The sequence below is a fragment of the Marmota flaviventris genome, chromosome 1 (assembly GCF_047511675.1).
Source record: "Marmota flaviventris isolate mMarFla1 chromosome 1, mMarFla1.hap1, whole genome shotgun sequence".
NCBI lineage: Eukaryota > Metazoa > Chordata > Mammalia > Rodentia > Sciuridae > Marmota > Marmota flaviventris.
The window spans coordinates 3,649,314-3,668,863 of NC_092498.1; the positions used below are offsets into that span (position 1 = coordinate 3,649,314).

The following is a 19,550-nucleotide window of genomic DNA, read 5'->3' on the forward strand; positions in this document are numbered from 1 at the left end:
TTAGCAGATGGCAAACAGAGGTCCAGAGAGCTCCCTGGGGGCAGGTCTCTCAAGACCCAGCCAGGAAGCAGCAAGCGGCCATCAGCACCTGTTCTCCTGGCTCCGAGCCCAGGACTCTTGACTGACAGAGCAATTAGGTTTGGGGATCCAGGAAGAAGCCGAGAAGAGGGAAGGGCAGGGCAGAGCCCAGGCCAGGGGACACCAGACATGGTGCTGTGGCTGAGTGGGATTGACATCCTGCATGAAACAGATTTAGTAACACCCCGAACCACACAGCAATTTTTAAATCATCAATATCAAATAAAAGCTTAACATGACAAGTACAATCGGGGTTAAAATATACAAAGTCAATCAAAACAGCAACTCTTTGCTCTTACCCACACATACTGCCCTGCCCTGGATCTGGGCACCCCATCTGAGCAGTCCGAGGACCTCAGTCTCTGTGCACATGGCCCGTCCAGGCACGGGAGGGTTGGGTGCCTGGCAGGGTCTGCATCTGGTCTGGCTCAGACCTAAATCCTACGTGTAACCCACAGACCTGACCTGCCCCATCCAACTCCACTGGTGGAAAACGTAGTTTTGAGTGTTCACTGTAAGTTCAGGGTTGTGGGTGCTACGGGGCCAGGGTGGAGGGGAGAGAAAGACAGTGAAGTGCCACCTGGGATACTGGGTGACATCAAATACACACCCTAAGGAGGCTATATAAAGGGCATGAGTAGATAGGATTCAATGTCAAAGAATCAGAGGCAGGAAACACTGTTAGGAATTCTATGTCACAAACAGCATCTGGCCTTAGATGACCAGGGTGAGGTGGACAATTCTTGCTTCCTATCACAATTTCAATATGGCTGTTCCCCAGAGACTTGTGCTGAAATTCAATCCCCATTAGAGGTGTGAAGAGGGATGAAGAATTGGACCTTTAAGAGGTGATTAGGATCTGCCATCATAAATGAATTGATTCATTTATGTAGTCGATGAATTAATGAGCTGATGGGTTCATGGTCATCTCCAGAGTGCACATGCTATAAAAGCCAGTGTGTGCCAGCACAGTGGTGCAGCCTGCAATCCCAGCTAGTCAGGGAGCCGAGGCAGGAGGATTACAAGTTCAAGGTCAGCCTGGGCAATTTAGTGAGACCCTGTCTGAAAGCATTTTATTTTATTTAGTTATTTCTTTTCTGAAAGCATTTTTAAAATGGGCTGGGGGTGTATCTCAGTGGTAGAAGCCCTGGGTTCAGTCCCCTGAATGAATGAATGAATTAACACATGAATTTTAACAAGCCAGTTTGGCTAGGTCTCCTACGTGCCTGGTCTCTCACTACATGATACTCAGCACCATCTTGGGACTCTGCCAGGAGAAGACATCACCAGGTGCCACATTTGACATTGGACTAGAACCCTGAGCCAACGTAAACCTCTTTTCTTAATAATGTATCTAGCCTTTGGCATTGTGTTATTAGCAACATAAAACAATACCTAAGGAAAACTAATTTCTTCTTCTTGATTCACCCAGTATGAGTTCTTAGGGTGAGACACAGGATGCAGTAAGGCATACTCCTACCTTAAGGAGATGAATCTAGCATGGGGGCTGGACTCCACCCCATGCCCACTGTGATCTAGCCTGCAGTCTGCAAATAGAATCGTACCTGGGCATTGTAGGACCGGCTGGCTCCTGGAGGTAAGCTTTCACAGTTGGCACCTCTGTCCATACCCCACTTGACTGGTGCCTGCTTTCTCCATCCATGAAGACTGTCTGGACGAGGGGGCCCCCAGGAATAACCAGACACCTAGAGTACTCCTCGGTGTGAAGAAGAATCAGGAGTCACTGCCTCAGGAGGTGAGGGCCCCGTGGCTGTTTCTGGACTCCTCCTAGGTGTGGGGATACACATCACACTTTCTTGTTGAAAAGCTCCTGGAGGCCCTTCTGCCTCCACACAGGCTGCTTTGGGATTTTTGAGATGGCGGATCATCCCATCATATACAAGGGTGAGTTCATTATTAGAGCATGCTCAGGGGTTCAGGACAACAACAGTCAGTTGCTGTACACAACTCAGCTGTGAGCTGTGCTCGTTCACTAGCTGGATCATCTGCAGGTCTGACTTGGGCCCAGGGTTGCAGGGCAGGGCTTTGCTATTCTGAGCCTCTGGGCCCAGCACAGAGTGCCATGTGGAATGTGCCTGGGTTCTCCCTGGGGCAGCCAGGGACCCCTTCCCTCCAGACCTGGCATAAGGCTGAGGCTCAGTTTTGGCACATGTTCGTATTCTTCCTTATGTAGATACACACAGTGGCACCCAAGGTCCAAGGAGAATGTGGCCTTTTTTTTAAAAAATATATAATTGTACTAGAATTCTGCATAAACAGCCTGCTAGGGTGGACAACTGGTTCAACATTCAAGACAGACCAATTCATAATCTGAACAGCACAGAGACTGAGCACAATCTAATTTCTGAAGCAAAATTCCATTCACTGTTTTTTTAAAAAAAAAATCACAGAAAAGAAAATCTGCTCTGTGGTCCTAGGCAGGCAGCTGTCATTCGCCTGGAACAAGGCAAACGTCCTGGCCATCAGCCCGGCTGTGTGCGGCTCTGCCCTCCTCCTGCCTGGCCCAGAGCTGTGGATCCCCAACTCTAATATTGTGGCATAAACTACACTTGTACCTGTGGAGCACAGCCACTGGTGACGTCTGTGACACTGCCAGGGGCCGTTGATGCATCCTCTCCTGACACCAACACTCCACAGCTGGCCAGGGACAGCAGGCTGCTGGCCTGTGTGGCTGGGACATCCCCAGCCCTGCACGCTCACGTCACGGCTCTGGGGCACCTGCCCACGGGTGTCTGGATCGGAGGGAGCGTCATGCTGGCGAGGGAAGACCACACTGCCCCCTCTCCCCTGGGTGATGAAGGGCTTGCTGTCCACTCACTCTGTGACGCTCTTAGGGTGGTCTGGGAGCTGAGTGGGTGGGGATGAGGACGGGTGGGGGGAGCTGGTGTGAGCCTGTCGGCGGGGGTCCTAAAGGTGAGGCACTTCAACATCACTCTGCTGACCACGCGCTGCATCCACCTGGCTCACTGTCCCGTGACGGCAGCAGGCCCAGAACAGTGCCAGGCCTGGGCAGTGCCTTCCCTCCGCCCCAGAGATCCTCGCCTCCTCCCACTTCTTCCCCATCTCCTCAAAGGTCACCCCTACTGTCCTCTCAGGTGGCCCCTTTCGGCCCTTCCTGTTAGTTCAGCTTCCTGTCCAGCACACATCCCACCTGACGGGCTGCACTCCATTCTGGGAAGTCCCTTCCCAGGGGCGTGCAGGACCCCCAGAGCAGGGCTTCCTCTGTTCTGCCTGCTGCTGCATGCCCTGGACCCACAGTGTGCCTCGTCTCTGACAGGGCCCAGTGGCTGCCAGGTAACGAAGGGGCACTGACGGGTCAGCGGAGAGGCAACAGCTGGCACCTCGGGCTCCAGGGTGCTGGTCGTGGTGACCTGCTGCAGATGCACCTTCTCCTCTGCTTCGTCCAGCCCTTCACCCCAGCCCCAGGCAACAGTGTGCCAAGGAGAAGGGTCTTGGCACCTGTCCTGGCTCAGCACCCATCTCTCTGTAAAGACGGGCACTGGCGTCAGCTCCCCTGATGGGGGCCCCCTGGGATCCAGAGGCGGAAGGACAGATCATGTCACTGGGTCTGTGAGCCCTCCTCAGGGCAGGACAGAGGGCCACAGGAGCCAGGCACCTGCCACCCCACTGGGTCCTGACCTTTCCCTGCACTCATCATGGCTCAGCGGTCACTGCCAGCTGTGACCTTACCAGGGTCTCGATGGTACAGCAGAGAGCATAGTCCAGGGGACGGGTACCTGCGCCCTCCCTGACCCTGGACACACAGGGCCACCTAACTCCCCCTGAGTGAAGCGTTCCATGCCGGCCCAGGTCCTGGGTGTTGGCCAGGTCCTGGGTGTTGGCCAGGTCCTGGGTGTTGGCCAGGGGGTGTGGCCGGCTCCGGGGGCTCCTCTGCTGCAGCAGGCTCTTCACGTCCGAGTGGTGGAAATGCTGTGGATGGAGCAGAGCCCTCATCCTGACCACCTCGTCCAGCCCCGCGGGGTGGTGCCAATGTCCCCTGTCCGCCTCCTTCCAGACTCCCGATCACCTTGCTCTTTCAGCAGAGAGGTCTCACGGGGAGGGTGACAGTGCTCCTCTGCTCGTCACCGTCTTCGCCTCCACGTCACCTGGGCCTTGTCAGCACTGCAGTCAGCAGGGCTGTCATCGGCGTCCCTGTCACTGTGGTGGTCGTTATCATTGTCCTCATGACAGCCACCACCACCACTGCCAGCAGTCACCAGTCTCCAGGGCCTGGGCAGAGCTCGCCCCTCAGCTGATCCTAACCTCCCAGGTCCCAAACCTCCTGCCATTAACACTCACCAGGCCCAGGACGGAGCCACAGGGAGCCAGCTGCCCCTCAGTTCCTAGTCACTGGCTGCCACTCCCCCAGTGGTCTTGGTGGCACTGTCCCCGCATCTCTGGTCTCTGACCTCACTGCCAACGGCGGATGCTGCAGCCCTCCAGGAGGGTGAGGCTCAGCACACTTGCTTTTCTGCTTCCTGGTCCAGGGTGGCCTCCTCCGCCATCCCACGAGGCCCAGTGCAGAGCCATCGTGCACGTCCTGGGTGTCGTCCAAGGGGTGCACTGACGCTGCCACCTTCCTTCCTCGCCTGGCCTGAGACGCTGCGTGAGTCGGTGAACAGGTTAACAGAAGAGCTCTTTGGGCATGCGTCACCGGTGGTGCCTGCCTCGTTAGCAGATGAAGGTACCTCCGTCAAGCTTAGCTCTCCATTTCTAGTGTGGGCCCAGCCAGAGCCTTCAGCTCGGAACACATCTGAACGCTGTGATGGGGGCGGTTCTAAAGAGATGCTAGGAAATCCTGTCACTTCAGGTGACCCAGCTGCTCAGGGGTGGATCCAGACATGTTCTAGCCGAGTTCTGGGCTGCAGGGGACCGGCCGGAGGTGCAGGTGGGAGGGCTATCCTCTGCACCTGGGGGTCCTGGAGCGCCTTGTCCATGTTGCTCGAGAGCCGTCCATCCTGCACTTGGCCATGTGATTCTAAGTTAACTACAAAGAAACAAAACTACAGATCGAGTTCCTCGTCACATCAGTCACACTGCAGGTGCTCTGCAGGCACGAGGGGGTGGCAGCCCCGTCTCCAGGAGTGCCATTATGGGACATTCCCATCACCCAGGACACTTCTAGGACACTGTGTGCAAAGGTGGAGCGAGTCTAGCAGAGGAGACCTTTCAAACAGCAGGCTTAGACAGTTAAGAGGAGCTTGGCAGAATCATGTCACATGGGGTGGTCTGCAAGGATGAGCTGTGTCCCTGAGGGCCAGCCCGGGGCTCTTCTGGAGAAGTCTGGCAGAGCGTAAGTCAGATACCTGCCAATTGCCCTTCAGTCCCAGAATTCTGATTCTACAGCCATGGGCTGCGTTGAAATCCACACACGGTGAGGGGAAACCTTCCGGCAGAGGGACGGAGAGAGGGGGCGTTTGAAGGCACCTGCCTCAACGCAGCCAATGACCCCAACAAGCGGGAGGGAAGCCAGGGCGGAGCAGAACTCTTAGAAGATATCACAAACAAGACCCAAAGAGGAAAAATCCACCCAACCCGCCATCCCACTGTCCAATGAAAACAACAAACTAACCGTCAGCAGTAAGGACAAACCCAACAGAACGAGGGCCACACGCCCCGGCGCAGCTCAAGGAGAGCGGAGGGCAAGGACACGTGGCATCCAGCCGGTGTCCCTGGTCAGGGCTCTGAGAGGACACACTCCCTGTCACAGTGCAATAAGCCCCCACTCACTATGGAGAGGATGTCCCAGGCCACCAGGTCACTGAGTGCACCTTGGATTCACACTCAGCAAAGACAAGGGGCACGTAGTAGCCTCAGACACGCAGAGAGATTTAAAATCACAATTAAACTTTGATTTAATTCATAGAACCGTTCCACCGGCACACATAAGTGATCAACCCCGTGAGGCCTGTGGATCTTGGCGTCTACAGCACAGCCACTCTTACGCGCTGGGCATTACTGAAACTGGTGCCGTCTGCGGCGCTGAGTACAGCCTGCTGATGAAGTCCTGGCGAGAAAGGTCTCCGTAATGAGAAACCAGGATGAGGCTTGCTTCTCGCTGTAACATGAGGGGAAAGATTTCAGTGAGGGCCCTGGGGCCGACTCTGCCTCAAGTCTTGGCAGCTGCTCCCAGTGAGCCCCTGGGGCAGGCCACCTTGGCCGGCGGGCAGGCAGCCTGGCCTTGTACCCGCAGCTGCTGAGAGACGTCCCTCCTAGCACCTGTCCATTTCCCTGTCTCGTTCCTGGGCCTTCACTCGCTCTTCTCGTTACCTAACAGCTACTTGCTGATCACCTATTAGGTGCCAAGAGAGAACAGTGGCTGCTCTTGAGGAGCCTGGGCTCAGCAATGAGGAGGTGACTGCAGGGTGTGTGCTCAGGCTTCCGGGAGTGGTCAGCCAGACACGGTCACCTTAGTCCTGAGGACAGCACCAGCTAGACGGGTTGGGAGCAGTTCCAGGAGGAGGCCACAGCAGCGGCAAGTCACATGGGGCACACTCCCGTGGCAGTGGCTTAGGCAATCAAGGCTGGCTTTCCTAGATCACAAGTCTAGGGGGCAGTGGCTGCCAGCCTCCGGGGCCTGGGCTCTGTCCTGCTTCCGCATCTTCACCAGGAGTCCTGTCCCTGTGTGCATCTGGTGGTCGACGTTACAGGTGCTGAAGGAAGGAGTGGGGGAGGAAGGAGCAGGGCTCTGTCCCCGTTCAGAGCTCCTCCATCAAGCCTCTCCTCCACCCAGGAGCCAGGACCAGGACCCGGGGCTGCCACCGCTGTGAGGAGGGGCCTCACGCCCTCCCCGTGGGCAGGCCATCATCTCCCCTGCACAGAGAGCCTGTGCCAGCTCTTCTCTGTGTCCCCTCTCCTGCACCCGGGACATGTCTGCTGTCTCCTCTCCTGGGCCCAGGACGTGTCTGCTGTCTCCTCTCCTGGGCCCAGGACGTGTCTGCTGTCTCCTCTCCTGCACCCGGGACATGTCTGCTGTCTCATCTCCTGGGCCCAGGAAGTCTCTGCTGTCTCCTCTCCTGCACCCGGGACATGTCTGCTGTCTCCTCTCCTGGGCCCAGGACGTGTCTTGTTCTCTTGTCCTGGGCCCGGGACGTCTCTGCTGTCCCCTCTCCTGGGCCCAGGACGTCTCTGGTCGTCTTCTCCCCACCGACAACCACGTCAGCGGTGCTGAACCCTGACCTTCTGGACCTGGGATTGCTGTGCAGAGGGCCCTGCCCTGCTGAGGCTCCCTTCACCCACCCTTCTGGTTCTTCCTGAGTGACTTTTCTGGGGACAGGCATTCTGTGGCTGCGGGGAGGGTGCAGCACTCAGAGGCCAGCCGGGTTCTGACACTGAAGCCAAGGACGGAACACCTCGTGTCTCGCCCAGTGTTCTGTGTTTCACCAAGACAACAACGACCTTCCCTCAGGACAAGCCTTGGGAAGCCACAGCTGAGAGGCCAGTGAGATGTGGGAGGAGCCTGGGAGTCTCCCCAGATTTGGACACAAAAGACTGTCCACCGCGCAGCTAGTCTGAGAGGTAAGATGCCATTTTTTAGGACATTCTAGAAAAGGCAGATACAGGGACGGAAGTGAGGCTGGGGGTGCCAGGGGCGGGTGGAGGAATGCCTGCCTGGGAAGAGGCCACCAGGGGTTCCTGCTCAGTCCCCTGACATGTGGCTGCAGTACACAAGTCCATGCAGGTCTCAAAACTCAAAGAATTGGATAGGCCTTAAAAAAGGAGAATAAAATTAAATTCTGTACCCCGTGGCATGAAAGCATGCAAGTCCAGGGGACTTGTAGGATGGGGACCACAGCCCATGAACAGTGGCCAACAGCCTCAGTGTGGCACCACACCCCCCACAGGACAGATCTCTCCGAGGGGCAGCTATGAAGATGCATTTGATCAAAGAAATTCAAGTCACGGAGCTGAGCCTGTGGCCACTGCAGGCTTCCTGAACAATTGGGGCAAACACTGCCTTCCCTACAAACACTGCCAGCCCAGAGGGCCCCTGGCAGCCCCTGGGCAGCAGCACCATGGACGCCTGTGTTCTGGAGGACCTCTTATGGGTCGGTCCAAGTGAGGCACCTTCAGGGTCTTAAAGTCGTGGGACGGAGATGCATCAGTGGCAACGAGAAAACTGTCTGCAGAGGACCCTGCGGAGCTGGCGGGCAGCGCACTGGCACCTGCCGTCAGGGAAGGGTCCTGCTGGGGGCTGGGGATGGAGTCGGGTGGTGGAGGACGGTCTCCTGGCAGAGGGCACAGGAGCAAGGACACTGAGGTGGGGTGTGCAGTGGACGGTGTCCTCAGCACATGGACTCTCCCTGAGGCGAGTGAGAGGGACAGTGGCAGGAAGATGAGAAGAGAGCCAAGCAGAGGAATGTGTCATCTGGCTGTCACACAGAATGTCACCCTGAAGGCAACTTGGAAGATGCATGGACGCGAGGGTGTCTGAGGCAAAGTGGCCACGGACAGCTGCATGTGGCTCCTTAGACAACAGGTGGGGGTGGGAGCACTGGGTGGTGGCCACGGGAGCAGAGAGTGGACACTTCCGAAGGGCAGGGTGCTGGTGGGGATGGCTGGGTGGGGTGGACACAGGCCCACACCCGAGTCCTGGCCAATCGAGGTGGTGGTGGTTTTTAATGTGTTTTTGTCAGACGAAGGAAGGGGGGAGTGTGGGCCAAGGGACGAGTCAGGGTACAGTCACTGTGAGGCCGTCCAGCTCTCGGCAGGCAGCGGGACACATGGGCTGGGGCCCCGATGAGTGAGCTGGACCAGAGACATGGTGGGGACTCACCGTCATCCAGATGCCCGCATCTCAAACTGTAAGCATGTAGTGCCGTGTCCAGCTCTCCTCACGGCAGGGATTTAGGCTGAGCCGAGTCAGCACTTCCCAAAGCCTCCGTGGGCTTCTGCTACCACCCGCGGGCAACCCCGACTGGTGCTGTTACTGCAGCGCTGAAGGTGCCCAGGGACAGCGTGTGGCCTGGGAAGGCCACGTCACACAGGGCTCTGGGAAAGCCGCCCAAGTCTGAGCTCAGGACGGACCCTAACTGACCAGGGGAGGGGAGCAGCCCACCAGGACACGGGTGGCCAGCAGCTTCAGTTCTGCCAAGAGGCCAGCTTGAGCAGGGTGGGCGCCGTGAATGCAGAGGCCAGAGACTGCTGGTGAGACCAGAGAGGGCTTCGACATGGTGGTGGGGCCAAGACCAGATGCCCCTGACCTGGGCAGCAACCCAGTGCTAAGAGCAGGTGCCTCACGGACCCGGCACCTTGAGCCACAGCCTCCCCCCAAGTGCTGGCTAAGCCCCGTGCTGTCCCAGGCCCCGGGTTTCCATCTGTAGAATGGGACAGTGGGGCCTCCCCTGGGCGTGTGGGAGGCTGAGCTCAGCCCGTGGCAGAGAGCGGGGAGGGGAACAGGAAGGGACAGGAGGGCTGGGCGGGAGGGCTGGGCGGGAGGGCTTCTGGGTCCCGCTTTCTTTCAAGATGGTGAGATTGCATATTTTGGAAGCTGGAGGTGGAGGCTGCCGAGGTGGAGAACAGCCCGCCACGGGAGTCCTGTAAGTCAGCTTATTTCTGACCCCCTACCCTCTGCTCAAGGGGACAGTGTAAACAAGCAAGGGCGACAGGTTCACCATGTCTCCGTGGCCCTGTGGCCTGGTTCCCTCTGTTCCCAGGGCTCCACCAGCCGTCACTGCACCCTCCTGTGTCCCAGGCCTTCTCCTCCTAGCCCTCCCTGTCCCAAGCCCCGTCCTCTGTCCTCCGTGAACAACCAGGACATGCTCCCAACCAGGCAGCTCATGGAGCTGTGCAGCACACAGCTTTCCACAGAGCCCTGGGACCATAATGCATGAGATGGGGGACATGAAGGTGGCAAAGGTGCTGTCAGGGACAGGCGGCTCCACATCAGGAGAAGGGCAGACACAGACCACACGTCCGTGTCCCCAGGCATAGCCAGCAAGCCACCAGCAAGCAACTCCCCTGCTCACAAAGTAACCTTCACCAACATGGCGCCCCACAGGCAGAGCTGCCCCTGCCAGGGTTCTCTACCTTCCCCAGGAAAGAAGACCTCGGCCTCAGCTGGGAGGAAACTGACCACAGTCAGTGAGTGAAGGGTTCAGTGTGCGTGCGAGGGAAGTCACCAGAGAGGCAGGCTGGGCCACCGGTGACCACCCCTCAATGCGCAGGACCACTGCTGACCTGGGAAACTCAGAGGCCAACGAGGGCTCAGTGTGGAAAGTGCTCTGTCTGTCCAGGCTCTTGCTCCAGCATGGACCAGGTGTTGAGCCTCCTGCACCCCAGCACCCCGAGTCCTGCTGGCCGCTGGCCTCTGTAGTGTGCCCGCTGGTCCCCACACGGGCTTGTCCGGCTTCACAATCAGCTGCTGTGCTCTTCTTATTTTTCTATCCCTTCCTGGGTTCCACATCACAAACCTTCACTGTGACATTTAAACACCTGGGATACGTTGGCACCTGCCAGCCTGTCTTCTCCCTCCCCGCTGCTCCCTGTCACTCAGGGGCTCGCTGTCACCACTCCAGGGTCCTGGTGAGTGTCAGAAGAGGGTGCCACTGGCATCCAAGTCATGACAACCTAGGGGAGTCTGCCAAGAGCAGCTCTCCCTGGCTCCTCAGGACGCCCCCTGGGCTCGGAAGTTGTCAGAACAATCCGGTAACTCGGGGGAGGGACAGGCAAGTAAGGCCACTTGCCGTCACATTACGCAGACGGAAGTACTGGCTGGTTTCACCAATTCTTCTTTCCTCCTCTAAGAAGCTGTTAGTGGGGTGGATCTCTGCCAGCTCTAATCGGGAACCCCAGAACCTTTGCACTTCTCCATTCTCATATGAAGAAACCAAAAGGCTTTTCATCTCCTGGTAACTGGTTATCCCCGGTAGCTGGCAGGGCAGTCCAAAATAACTCAGACCCTCCCACAGCTGAGGTGCCAGGCTGGGCTAGGAAGGCAGCAAGCCACCGGCCTTGCTCCCTCCACTTTACCCAGAGCCCCTCTTCAGCATGTGCTGCCCCAGGACGCAGCAGACTGCAGAGAGCAGGGGGAAGGGCACTGCAAGCCCCTCCCCGCCGTCCCCACTCAGGGAAACTGTTGAGAGTCCCTTTGCCCCCACACATGCGCACACCACGTACACTCGGGGTGGGGGGCCCTGCAAGCACAAACCCCGTGGTACCAGCAGGGAGAGGGCGCTGCCCGGCCCAGGGAGGCACACAATTTAGGACTTTAGCAACTCATCACTCATGCTCATTAATTTCTACAGGTTCAAGGCCCAGAGCTATGGACTTGGCCCAAAATACCACTGCAGCAGCTGCACCAGAAGAACCTGCCAAGCGATGGGGTTCTGTGCCTTGTCACGTGCAGCCTGTGGCCAATGCTGAGGCTCCGGTGCCCACTGGTGGGCCCTGAGCCATAAGAGGCAGTCCATAACAAAAACCCAGTGGTGTGGGGAGAGGACGCCACCACAACACAGATGCCATGTGGTCTGCTAAAACTGCAGGATTGCAAGGCCCCACCAGGACGCAGGGGGACGGGTGGGGCAAGGGACACCGCTTCCTCCCATGGAGCACACTCAGGACAGAATGGGACTTGGTTAGCTTCTGAAACCACGTTTTGGAACATGCATCTGCAATCCCAAGATCATTTTAGTTAGGTAGGAGCAAAGCAAAGCACCTCCTCGCCTGCCTCTGGAAATAGTGGTCTGATTCACGGGCACCAAGATGGGCACGCACGCGATATTGCTGGCGATGCCCTAGGAGGCATCTTGACTCAACGCCGGTTAAGTCACTCTCTCCACAGGAGCTGGTTCTGAAGGTCTGAAATGCAGCTGGTCCTGACTCACCACAGTTACTCGTCTTTACAGTTTTCAGTAGCACAAAAATGCTCAGCCTCAAAGCAGAGATAATGGCGCACAGTGAGTCTCTAAGCTCTAATCATTGGCTCGCAGGCCTCGGTGGCTTGGTCCATATTAATCAGCTTTGAGTCTCTGCCTATAATTGCTGTTAACGAGCGCGCCCACAATCATGGACTGCTAAATTGGAACCCAAGAACAAATCTTTCAGGAGGAATCTGAGTCGTTTGTTCCCTGACTACCTTACAATGAGGGCCATTCATAATAAGAGCCATTAATGCTCTCTGTGCTCTCGGCCTGTGTCACTCAGTCGCACTGCTCCACTCATTTACATTTCTTCATTTCTTTTACTACCAATTACACAGACATCACTGTTAATTCTGATTACCCAGAGCCCCTCCGTGAGCTGGGGTCTTTAAGAATCATCACTATACTGCCATTCATTATCACTGCCTGCCGTGGGACGCTGCGGCAGCCATTCTCTGTCTCCAGGCTGCCTTCAGACACTCTGCAGCCACTTGCGGGACTGTCCCTCATGTCCCAGTACCTGTCCTCAGCTTAGCAGCCACTTCTTTGCCTCCAGCCTCTTCTGGGAATGCTGCCCCCCCACCAGGCACACACACACACAGGCACACACATACACACAGACACACAGGCGCACACACATACATACACACTCAGGCACACATACGCATACTCACAGGTGCACACAGGCACACATACGCATACACACAGGTACACACACAGACACACACACACGCACACAGGTACACACACACATGCACACAGACGTACACACAGATACACACATACACACACAGGCAGACATACACACAGGCACACACACACAAGCACACACATACACACAGGCACACACAGAGACACACACAGGCACACACACACATACACACATAGGCACACATACACATACACACAGGTGCACACACAGACACACACACATGCACACAGGCACACATACACACACACACAGGCACACATACGCATACACACAGGTGCACACACAGACACACACACACATGCACACAGGCACACACACAGGCACATACACACATACATGCACATAGGCACACACATACATACACAAGTACACAAAGAGGCACACACACACAGACACATGCAGACACATGCACACACAGGCACACACACACACTCACACAGAAGTATCTCCACACTTGCTACTGTTGAGGAAAGAATCATGGCTTGAGCTACATTTTTTCTATGTCTACATCTGTGCTTTTAAATTTAGCTCCAAAACCTGAATAGAGCTATACATAAAATGAACCCCCAGAGTAAAAACTCCGTGTGTGTGTGTGTGTGTGTGTGTGTGAGAGAGAGAGAGAGAGTTTTGAAGCAGTTTTGTGTTCAAATAATAGCACAATAACAAAAACAACAACAGCAAGCCGAAAACCTAGACTTTCAAAAACAAGAAAGGCCCAACCACCAGCGGCCGAGTTCAGACCCGGGAGGAGGCTCCTCCTCCTGCCGATGTCTGCGAGGCCCATTCCCTTTGTCACCTGCCTTCTGATCGGACTCAGCCCTGGAAGGGTGCCCCGAGGCCTCGCGTGCGTTCCTTGACATCACGGTGCTGGGAAACACACGCTCAGTGCTTAGCTCTGAGTGACACAAAACCATACACGTCCAAAAGCTAATGAGCATTTTCAGTGACCTCACACGGTGAGAGTCACGGGCAAGTGGCCTCAAATAGTTAAAGAGGAAGGTGCCGCGTGCTCGCAAGGCAATCTGAACCCTTAGGATAGGCGTGGCTAAGGAGAGCTGCTTGAAACAGACACAGAAACAAATCCCAGCGTAAATGGGCTTCTGAGAAGTGCTGACGGGGTCCGGGTGCACTTCCAGGCGGGGCTGGGACAGCTCCTGGTCCTGTGGGCGATTCATCTCCTCTGGAGGAAGAGGGAGGGTTGCTGACAGCTGTCCTCGGTTCCCGCCATCACAGCCGCTGCCAGGCTCGGGCAGGACAGCAGGGCGGCTGCAGAGTGGCCGGACACACTGTTTCAGAGTCCGCCCTTCACGGCCGCCGCAGCTGGGGGGCCACAGGGTCATCCAGCACGAACACGAGAGTCAGCTGGTCACTAGAGGTGGGCCCCGCAAAGGGACACAGAGGGCTCAGGTGAACATGTCCCACCGTACAGGACAAAGAAGGCTTTCCTTGGTGACTCCTGGAAAGACCTCAGCAGTTCCAACCAGGAGGGAGGCGGTCAGCACGAGAGCCACATCACAGCAAGGGCGGCCTCCGCGCCGCAGGAGTGCACGTCTGCAGAGCTGGGCCACTAACTGGGCACGGTCGCACGTCAGTGCAAACACCCGGCTCAGAGCTGACAGCCGAGCTTGTGTTGGGTGGTAAAGCCTCAGTGTCTTTGAACGTCTCCTCTCACAGATAAACAGCAACCCCAGGAGCAGGGGCACGCGAGACCGCGATGCCCAGATGGGCTACTTTGCCACACGTGCACCGTCAGGACCGTCCTGTGGGCATTTCAAGCTCTACGTGAATCATGAATTCGACAGTCCCTTAGTTGGAAAAACCGGCTGCACCAGTCCCCACAAGTGCAGGGAGAGTGGCCGGCTGTCCCGCGGGGACAGCTTCAGACTCCTTCATGGGGAACTCGTGTCCTGTCATCTTGACTCAGGACTGAGCAGGAGGCTCTATCCAGGAAGAGGCGAGCAACTAGAAGCTGCCCTCTGAGGAGGAGGCTGCACTGGGGACCTCTCCCCTCTGAGGAGGAGGAGGCTGCACTGGGGACCTCTCCCCTCTCAGGAGGAGGAGGCTGCACTGGGGACCTCTCCCCTCTCAGGAGGAGGAGGCTGCACTGGGGACCTCTCCCCTCTGAGGAGGAGGAGGCTGCACTGGGGACCTCTCCCCTCTCAGGAGGAGGAGGCTGCACTGAGGACCTCTCCCCTCTCAGGAGGAGGAGGCTGCACTGGGGACCTCTCCCCTCTGAGGAGGAGGAGGCTGCACTGGGGACCTCTCCCCTCTCAGGAGGAGGAGGCTGCACTGAGGACCTCTCCCCTCTCAGGAGGAGGAGGCTGCACTGGGGACCTCTCCCCTCTCAGGAGGAGGAGGCTGCACTGGGGACCTCTCCCCTCTGAGGAGGAGGCTGCACTGGGGACCTCTCCCCTCTGAGAAGGAGGAGGCTGCACTGGGGACCTCTCCCCTCTCAGGAGGAGGAGGCTGCACTGAGGACCTCTCCCCTCTCAGGAGGAGGAGGCTGCACTGGGGACCTCTCCCCTCTCAGGAGGAGGAGGCTGCACTGGGGACCTCTCCCCTCTGAGGAGGAGGCTGCACTGGGGACCTCTCCCCTCTGAGAAGGAGGAGGCTGCACTGGGGACCTCTCCCCTCTCAGGAGGAGGAGGCTGCACTGAGGACCTCTCCCCTCTCAGGAGGAGGAGGCTGCACTGGGGACCTCTCCCCTCTCAGGAGGAGGAGGCTGCACTGGGGACCTCTCCCCTCTGAGGAGGAGGAGGCTGCACTGGGGACCTCTCCCCTCTGAGGAGGAGGAGGCTGCACTGGGGACCTCTCCCCTCTCAGGAGGAGGAGGCTGCACTGGGGACCTCTCCCCTCTCAGGAGGAGGAGGCTGCACTGGGGACCTCTCCCCTCTCAGGAGGAGGAGGCGGCACTGGGGACCTCTCCCCTCTCAGGAGGAGGCTGTGGGGGGCTGTTGCGCTGAGTGACTGGGAGACAAACAGAACATAAGAATACACCCTAGGAAACCTTCCTTTTCATATACAATCTAAACACCCTTTGAAAAATGTACTAGTACACCAAAGGAAATATATCTACATACGTTTATGGCTGAACTTGAGATTCTGAAAGTAATTAGCACTCAATAAAATAAGTTTTTCTTGGGGCTGGGGATGTGGCTCAAACGGTAGCGCGCTCGCCTGGCATGCGTGCGGCCCGGGTTCGATCCTCAGCACCACATACAAACAAAGATGTTGTGTCCACCGAAAACTAAAAAATAAATATTAAAAAAATTCTCTCTCTCTCTTTTAAAAAAATTTAAAGTAAGTTTTTCTGTGGGCTCCTAAGAAAATCCTAGTAGCACTGCATATTCTGTGGGTTTAGGTCAGATCTTTGCTCAGCTTGAGTGTACAATGGCCATAAGATGACAGCATGGAGAACTCACTGCTTATCAAGATCTGGGCTGGGGATCTTCTCACGTTATCTACTGAATGTGTACAAAACTCAGACAGTTGATTGTCCCCACTGGCTCTCACGATACCCCTGAGTCACGATGGAATGGCCTATTATCTCCACTTCTCTGATAGACAGGCTGCGGTTGTCTGGCCCCGGCCAGCTAAGTGTCACCAAGAAGCGAGGGGACCGGTGCCCCGACTCCTGCCCAGCGCTCTCTCAAGGCCTGGCTGTGCTCACCCCCTGCTTCTCTCGCTTCTTGGAACTCTAGGGCCGCGTGAGAAAGAAAGGGGCTCATCACAGTCTCCACGCACAGAGCACGTCCTTCGAGCAGACGCAGGACAGTTAGGCACCAGGCAAACGTGAGGACAGGCCCTCCTGCGAGGACTCTGGTGGTGGGAGAGGCCACACCTGAGACGACTCAGGGTCCCCCACCCTGGTCTTGCTGCCTTGTGAGTGGGCTGACCCACAGAACACGTGGGGATGCCACATCTGACATTAGGTCATTGAATCTGTGACATCCAACCTGCTGACACTGGCTCGCTGCTCCGATGCGGCCATGTCTGGGGCTGTCCTCTGAAGAGGCTTCTGTGGCCAGGGACTGGGCCAGGAGCCCACGGTGCAGGAGGAGCTGAGTCCTGTTCGTGAGGGGACAGGGAGCTTGGAAGCGGCTCCTTACCCAGTGGACCCCTGCAGTCCCGTGAAAGCCTCTGAGTCAGAGGAGCCGCTAAGCTGACCCAGATCCTGACCCACAGAGACCAGGCGCTACTGATGCTGCGTGCGTCAGGCCACTGTGGGTGGCAGGTTGGCTGTGCAGCAGCAGAGAGCCGAACAGACCCGTCCCACGCCGACCATCCTCCAACTCAATGACCAGGCCATCAACTGGGCTTCGATTTAGACGAGATTTGGGGGAAAAGCTATTTGGAACAGAACAAAGCTCCACTGGCCACAGAACAGACCCACATTCACGCCTTTAAACTCTGCGGGAGATTCTTCACAATGTTCAGGGGCTTTTTATTCTTATTCTCTAAAGGAAAAATATTTTCCAGATATAATCTCTCTTTCCTTTTAGAAAATCACCAAATGCATTAATTTTTTAAAATGATCTAAAATATTGCATTTTAAAATTCCTTTTTTTTTTTGCTTCCCCCCAAGAGTTTTGAAAACTGTGTTTGTCAAATATCCCTCAGCATAAAGGAACATGATGTTCTAATTAAATAAGTTTATTTCGAGGCAATTTTTACCTATTAATAGTCAGGATGGTTTTCAAGATAAAAGTTAGTGTTCCCCCAACATCTAGCTGAGTTTCAAGAGAATCCTCCAGATTCAGTACATTATGAAATGGTAAGACATTTTATCTACAAGAGAACAAAACAAACTCACTTAGCAAACATTAGCTCTTTGGGACAGCAATGATTTTTTGAGAAGAAAGAAGACATTGGACATCAACACACTTTGCCAACTGTAAGTCTGGACCACAAAAATGAAAACATGGTTTGGATTATTTTTCCACACTGCAGGCAAGTATCTCAGCCTAGAAAATGGAAATCTGTGCTTGGGCTTACTCTTTCTCAAACCTACTTGACAACTGTGTTTTTCCCAAATTCTTAAAGTGCAAGGAACCAGCCTGGGACTTCATTCCCAAGGCTCCTGGGAGCAGGATGTTCATTACCTCACAAGGTATCGGGTCCCACTGTTGGGTCCTCTGGTGACCAAGCGACTGTCTAGTTATAGAACCTCAAACCTTCTGAGCAAAGAACTGCCCCCTCCTGGGACAGCCAAAGGAGAGTCCTTCTGCTGAAGTCGTTCCTTACTCGGGTGTACAGTGACGGTTTGGGGGGTGTCCAAGGGAGGTGAAGCACATGACACAGGCACGATCTAGGGATGCCAGGAGGCGATGCCCAGGCACTCCACACCCAGAGCCAGCTGAGGGTGAGCACAGGAGACGCAGCGTCCCAAAGCTAGCCACGGTCCTGGAGGGTGTCAGGTTCACCAACTGCACCCAGTCAAACAGATCAAGATGCCCAGTTTTTATTTCTCTATCCAGACTCTTATAGATAGATAACAGACGTTCTAGAAAGCAAAAATAAACAAACAAACTGAACATGGAACTGAAAAAGTCTGCACTTGGAGGAGTAAATCTGAAACACCCAATAAGTAACAGAGCCATCAAGTCAGATTCAGAAACTACATTTGGAGGAACAAAGTTGGGAGAGAAAAGAGGAGGAAGAAGGAAGGAGGGAGGAAAGAAGGAAAAGAGACCCAGGCTCGGGGGAGCTTTAGGCTGCTTCTCGAGCCCAGGGTGAGTTTCACAGAGAATTCTGGCAGAATCTGACGAGGTGTCGATATACAGTGCTGAGGACAGCGTTTCTATAAACCGGGAGCAACAGCGCCGTTCTCATCAAGCACGGGCACCAGGAGGCAATGCACGCGGTGTGTAGGGGGATGGAAGTGCCTTCTGTTGTCAGGGTGAAGGGCATGGTTTCAGATAATGCAGGAAGGGTGCCCAGCAAGGAGAGGTGGACCTCTGGGTAGAGGCCGTCTCCCCAAGAAGACCTGAGAGACGGCTCCTAAGTGATGTCTCTTCCTCTGCCAAGGAAGTTGCTGTACCTTCCGACTCTCCTAGGTGGCAGTATGACACAACCCCAGGACCACAGAGGATTTCAGGACTCAAAACTCAGGAAGAGTAAGGTTCAAGGAAATATAATTAATGAGGCATCAGAACAGAGATGCAGATTTTTTTTTGTAGACAGAAAAGGGAGGTACTCACTTGTTCCACGTTATATGAAAAAAGTGCGTATTTTTTATCTGGAGATATTTCGTATCTGATGGCTCTTAATGATTCCTGAAAGAAAAAGAAAAACAGAATTATTTATAGAGTGTTGTATGTAACAACTCAGAATCCTGTAGTAGAACGCTCTGATGATGCCATTTTCAAAATCAGCTAATGAAACTGGTGAGCAGCCACCTGGCAGATATCTACTAAAGATGGCGGCATTGGTGGGTAAATAGTGGAGTTGTGTGCACACCATGAGGTCACTCAGCCATGAGGAAGAATGGGATCACGTCATCTGCAGGGAAATGGAGGGAACTTGGGAAACTTATGTTACATGAAATAGCTAAACTCAGAGGGGCAAGTCTCATAGTCTTCTCTCACATACGGAGGCTAGAGGGGAAAAGGAAAAGAACAGGGTGACGGGGGTCTCCTGAGATCAAAGGGGCGGGCAGAGGAAGGGGACGGGAGGGAGGAGCGGGGGGAATCCTGGGGAATGACGTTGGCCGTGTGTGCATGTGTGAACCTCCCACCATATGTACATCTCCGCGGCACCAGTGAAACAGTGGAAAAAGACAAACTGGGCGCAGCCTTTCTTTGTTAGCAGAACAGCATTTAGTTCACTGATGCTTTTTCAATTTTTTTTTCAAAATTCAACACAACAATGGTTACTGT

General features: G+C 55.4%; 1 protein-coding gene across 2 annotated transcripts in view; it reads right to left on the reverse strand.

Moving 5' to 3' along the window:
- Dpp6 (dipeptidyl peptidase like 6) overlaps positions 1-19,550 on the reverse strand; it is a 624,061-nt gene that overhangs the window by 205,876 nt on the left and 398,635 nt on the right. For both annotated transcript variants that reach the window (XM_027943387.2, XM_071610694.1), the window contains exon 5: positions 18,873-18,947. In XM_027943387.2, the coding sequence (XP_027799188.1) occupies positions 18,873-18,947 (75 nt within the window). The remainder of the gene's footprint in view (positions 1-18,872; positions 18,948-19,550) is intronic.